A 5,354-nucleotide genomic window follows, 5' to 3' on the forward strand; every position below is an offset into this window, starting at 1 on the left:
CAAGCTCTAGCTTGCGCCAATTAATCCTAAGATCTATGTTCAGGTTGATCAATCCTAGACTTAGCAATAAGAACAACTAGATGAAGAACTAGTTAAATCACCCTAACAACATTACATGTTTAACAAATCATCATATAACCTTTGAAGAACCATAAATCTAACAATAAAACTACTCAGACATATTCATAGTAAACATTATTATGGTCTGAATAATATTGCAATAGATAAAATAGAAAATAAAGTAAGGAAACAAATGAGTTCAAGATCTTCTCTCTACGAAGGTGTTCAAATCTCTCTCTCTAATCCTAAGCTCTCTCTCTAGAAAGGTATATGGTGTGCCTCCAAGCGTAATAAGCGTAAAAGCAGTTTTTCTCACAAAACAATAGATAACCCTAATAAATAGCCTAACACGTAGCCAGTTACTTATGGTGCAAAGCAAATTTTGAAATGAAAATATTTATGTATTTTATATGGTATATATAGTTTAATTTAAACGATATTAATATATATATATATATTTTACACTTAATATTTATTAAATGAGACTTCTTACTTATATGATTTTGTAATCATTTGTATTTTATCATAACAAAATTTAAACCATGGATCACAAAAATTTGAATGTGAGACTTTTAACAGTTTACGTAATTTACAGTAGTTTTTAAAATATCAAAATATAACATATACAAAAAATCTAATTTTTAATTATATGGTTAATGTAGTTTTTTAATTTATTTCATTAATTTAAAATTAAACAAATATGATAGAGAATACACAAAATTTTATCAAATCTTAATTATTCAAAATCATTAATTTTCATATATACTTTAGTCACATTAAGAAATTTTGTAATTTTTATTTACAGAAATAATGAAAAATATTAATAATGAATTTATGGTTAATTTAATTAAAAAACTTGTTATGGACCAACCTATTTTTCTAAAGATTCTAAGACTGATTGTGGTGATGGCACATTATTACCTTAAATGTTGTAATGATTCTCTTCTGATATATAGATGATTCTAAAGTTTTACTAATACGAAATCTAGACCTGACTAAAAAGTCTATATATGGTAGAATCTTCTTATAGATTAGTTCTATGTTCTCTACACAGTGTAGAAGTTGCAATCTACGGATAAGAATAATCATATTTCCCAAAATTTAGTTACAAAATATTCTAAAAATATTTTGAAATCCTTTTACTTTCCTAAAACATGTACCTTCGATTGTTTACCAAAAAATCAAAAAAAAATTGTAATTAAGCACTTATTCTTCATCGAAATGATTGTAATTTGCAACTAAGCTAAAACAAAATATGCAATCAGTCGCCACTGCTAGTCTGCTATTATCCCAGAGATGTACAATAGTAATTTTTCCATTGCTGCATCGGTTAAGTTTGTCATAACAACAACTATTGATTTATTTGGTTATAGAAATTGTAAGAACAAAACAAAAAACAAAAACTTGTGAAGGTTTTATAATTTTCCCAAACGAAAAAAGCTTGAATTGCATAATAAACTAGTACCATTTGATTTCAGTCTTTTCGTCTTCTAAGAGACTTTGAGTATTTGTTGAAAAGCCTCATGTGGTATATCAACAGAACCAACTCTCTTCATCCTTTTCTTCCCTTCTTTCTGCTTCTCAAGAAGCTTCTTCTTCCTAGTTATGTCTCCTCCATAACATTTCGCAAGCACATTCTTCCTCATCGCAGAGATTGTGTCTCTCGCAATGATCTTTGAACCTATAGCAGCTTGTATCATTACTTCAAACATCTGCCTCTCTATGAAGTTCTTAAGCTTCTCAACAAGCTCTTTACCCACGCGGTAAGCTTTCTGGTTGTGAACAATAGTTGCTAACGCATCAACTGCCTGACCGTTCAAGAGGATGTCCAGCTTCACAAGATCAGATTTCTGATACTCTGCATCCTCGTAGTCGAAAGAAGCGTAACCTGATGTTAGGCTTTTCAACTCATCGTAGAAATCAACAACTACCTCCCTCAAAGGTAACTGGTACTTCAAGAAAACACGTTGCGCGTCTATAAATGTGTACTCTAGCTGCTGGCCTCTTCGGTCAGAGCAGAGGTTGATCACAGCTCCTACGTACTCACTAGGAAGGATGATTGTGGCGATCACCGTTGGCTCCCAAGAAGCTGTGACTCTGTATTTGGGGTTTGAAGGTAATGCAGCAGGATTCTGCACTTGCAACTTGCTCCCATCTGAGTATTCGAAGGTGTAAGGAACGGTAGGGATCGTGGAGATCACTTGTGTACCGTACTCTTGTTCAAGCCGTTGATGAAATACATCCATGTGAAGCAAACCGAGGAAGCCACATCTGAATCCCATCCCAAGAGCTGCGCTTGTTTCCTTAGCCACCGAGACACTTGCATCGTTACACGTCAGTTTCTCTATGGCATGAGTAAGTGCTTCAAAATCAGATCCATCAGCAGGATAAACGCCTGAGAACACCATATGCCTCACCGGCTTGAAACCTACATTCCACCGATAAGCTCATCAAAAAGATTGTCAATTCTCGGTTACAAGAGTAGCATAGGAGAGAAACAAGTACCTGGGAGAGGCTCCACAGTGGTTTTTGTTCTGTAGATTGTGTCACCAATACGTGCCTCTTTCGTGGTTCGCATGCCGGTTACTATATAACCAACCTGTCCTGTGAGAAGCATTCCCGTAGAAGTAAGCTCAGGGTGCATGATCCCGACATCTAACACTTCATAAGACTGGCCAGTGGCAGCGAACGAGACCTTATCTCCTTTCCTCAGCATTCCATCAACGACAGAGACATAGCAGACGACACCTTTGTACTCATTAAAAAAGGAATCGAACAAAAGCATCCGTAGAGGAGAGTCACTGATCCCAGGAGGAGGAGGTATCCGTTCTATAACCGCGGGAAGCACATGCTCGAGCCCCAAGCCGGTTTTGGCAGAGACTAGAAGGACCTCATCCGTGTCGAGATCAAACATGGACTTCAACTGAGCTTTGACACGGTCAGGATCAGCTGTTGGTTGATCGATCTTGTTGATAACAGGTACGACGGTGAGGTTAGCTTCGAACGCTAAGTAAAAGTTAGCCACGGTTTGTGCTTGAACACCTTGAGCCGCATCGACGACCAAGAGAGCTCCTTGACAAGCGGATAACGATCTAGAGACCTCATAGCTAAAGTCAACATGGCCTGGTGTATCAATCAGGTTCAGAAGAAAACCGCTCGCTTCTTCATCTTTAACTTTGTTTTCATACAACATTGTCGCCGTTTGAGCTTTCACAGTGATTCCTCTCTCCCTCTCTACCTAAACACAAACATCCACAACTACTTCATTACCCATCACAGACTCAACATATCCTTTCGAGTCTAAGGAAGAAAGCTCGTACCTGCAATTTGTCGAGATATTGAGGCTGGCCATGGCCTTTCTTGATGGTGCCAGTAAGTTCCATGAGACGATCGGCCAAAGTAGATTTTCCATGATCGATATGAGCAATGATGGAGAAGTTTCGGATCTTGTCGGAAGGAAACTGTGTCAGATCAACGGCGGGTTCTCTGGGGTTTTGCTTAGAATCTGAGCTGAAACCGTAAGCTGGGTGCAATCCGACACATAACGGATCTCTTCGGTTGGGTTTGACTGAATTGAACAAGAGTGACAATGCTTGTCTCGACGACTTTAGGGTTTTAGAGGCTCTGTACATAGAACCCATTTGGGGGTTTTGCAAAAGTAGTGTGAGTCGGACAGTTTCAACTCTCAACACCACAAAGATGTTTAGAGAACACATCGTCTATGCGACACCGTTTTTGAGCCATTGCAGATTTAATATAAACCGATGTTAATGCTTGAACCGGTTGTCTTTCGAGATGCTAAGCTATATTTCATACGAACAAACATGAACATAAAATGAGTCTATTTCTAACTAATTCATCAAAAGTATAACTAAACTAACACTAATGGTTTCACATAGTCATGGACATTCGTGTATCCAATTGAATTTGTTTTTCTTGGGAGCATGAAATTTGATCCTATTCAATAATTCTTAAACTTTGGTTCAAATTTATTTCGATTTTTTTCAAATTCGGTTTTGATATTGTTTGATTGGTGACATGTGTTACCATTGATTAAGTTTGAGTTATGAGTATAATAGAAAAATATTACCAATCATGAATTAGTTTTGAGTTTTTGAGTTAAGATTAGATTTATAATGCGTTTATACTTGAGTTATGATTTTGAGTTAACCCTTTAGTAAAATTGATAAAATAATTCAACATCAACCAAAATACCATGTGTTAAGGTTTGAGTTAGCAACTTTTATTTTTCTACTAACTAGCCCACCTTCTTGTTTTTTTTTTTTGTCATCAACATTACAGATTCATATTGATTCTCTAAATCACACCGGAAATGTTGATCCATGTGAACGACGAAAGACGTTTGTCTTCTGACACTAACTAGCCCCCCTTCATTTTGACCATTTTAAACTAATCAACCTTTTAATACTACAATTCTATAGTTGTGTACGTGTTTAGCTGTTGAATTTAGGTTATAAATTTTTTTTTACAAATTTCCATTCTAATTGTTTAAAATTTTCCTACAATTTTAATTATTAATTTCATTGATGATTAAAATTTTTATATACATAAAATTATTTATATACATGGGAAAATTTTATTAAATATACTACATAGATTTAATTATTTTTATTTTAAATAAATATTTTTATTTTATATAATTTCTATAAAATTTGTAAAACATGTCATATTATTATTATTATTTATATTTCATGATAAACATTAGACATCAAAAAATCATCCATATATTATTTAATATATTTCATGTTAATATTTTTAAAAAAAAAATCTACTCTATTTTATTAAATTTATACTAAATATCATTTTAATCATTTTTAGAGTATTTTTTTAAATAATACAATTTGTACATCAAAAATGTTATCAGTCAATAAATTTAAAACGATAGTAACTCATATTTTTACGGTGAACTCACTACGTAAATCTACAGTTTCTACCACATACATTTTACTGCGACTTATATCGACTTACAAATATTATTGTAATTCAACTCTAATTCAACATCCAATCGGAGATATTAACACATTTTAAACCCAGTTGAACTCGTTATAATTTCGGATTCTGTTCTACATCGGCTTTCGGTTATCTAAATGTTTGTTTGTGATTCAAAGTACACATTTTAGTTCACAAACTTGGAAAATCGAAATAATTTTCACCAATAAAAGCTTGGTGCAATTATGTAAACTTCAAAATAAAGCAATTGTTCAAATTCATAAGCAAATGTATTGATACACTACAAGAAAACAGCGGTATTCTGACGGACATTCCGGCGGAAA

The 5,354-nt window shown here is 34.1% G+C and overlaps 1 protein-coding gene across 1 annotated transcript; it reads right to left on the reverse strand.

Annotated features, from left to right (window-relative positions):
* Positions 1-1,357: 1,357 nt before the first annotated feature.
* LOC106296259 (translation factor GUF1 homolog, mitochondrial) lies at positions 1,358-3,768 on the reverse strand. The gene is made up of 3 exons (XM_013732354.1): positions 3,381-3,768; positions 2,566-3,298; positions 1,358-2,488 (listed from the first exon to the last, which is right to left on the reverse strand). Exons 1-3 carry the CDS (start codon positions 3,699-3,701, stop codon positions 1,551-1,553), a joined length of 1,992 nt encoding a protein of 663 aa, XP_013587808.1. The 5' UTR covers positions 3,702-3,768; the 3' UTR covers positions 1,358-1,550.
* Positions 3,769-5,354: the final 1,586 nt, after the last annotated feature.

This window comes from Brassica oleracea, chromosome C6, assembly GCF_000695525.1.
Source record: "Brassica oleracea var. oleracea cultivar TO1000 chromosome C6, BOL, whole genome shotgun sequence".
Classification (NCBI taxonomy): domain Eukaryota; kingdom Viridiplantae; phylum Streptophyta; class Magnoliopsida; order Brassicales; family Brassicaceae; genus Brassica; species Brassica oleracea.

Bases quoted from the DNA above. Each gene is read 5' to 3' on its own strand.
- LOC106296259 (XM_013732354.1), bottom strand. From the start codon at position 3,701: ATGGGTTCTATGTACAGAGCCTCTAAAACCCTAAAGTCGTCGAGACAA. The intron at 3,299-3,380 runs GTACGAGCTTTC...GTTTGTGTTTAG, and splicing joins AATATCTCGACAAATTGCAG to GTAGAGAGGGAGAGAGGAAT. The intron at 2,489-2,565 runs GTACTTGTTTCT...GGTGGAATGTAG, and splicing joins CACTGTGGAGCCTCTCCCAG to GTTTCAAGCCGGTGAGGCAT.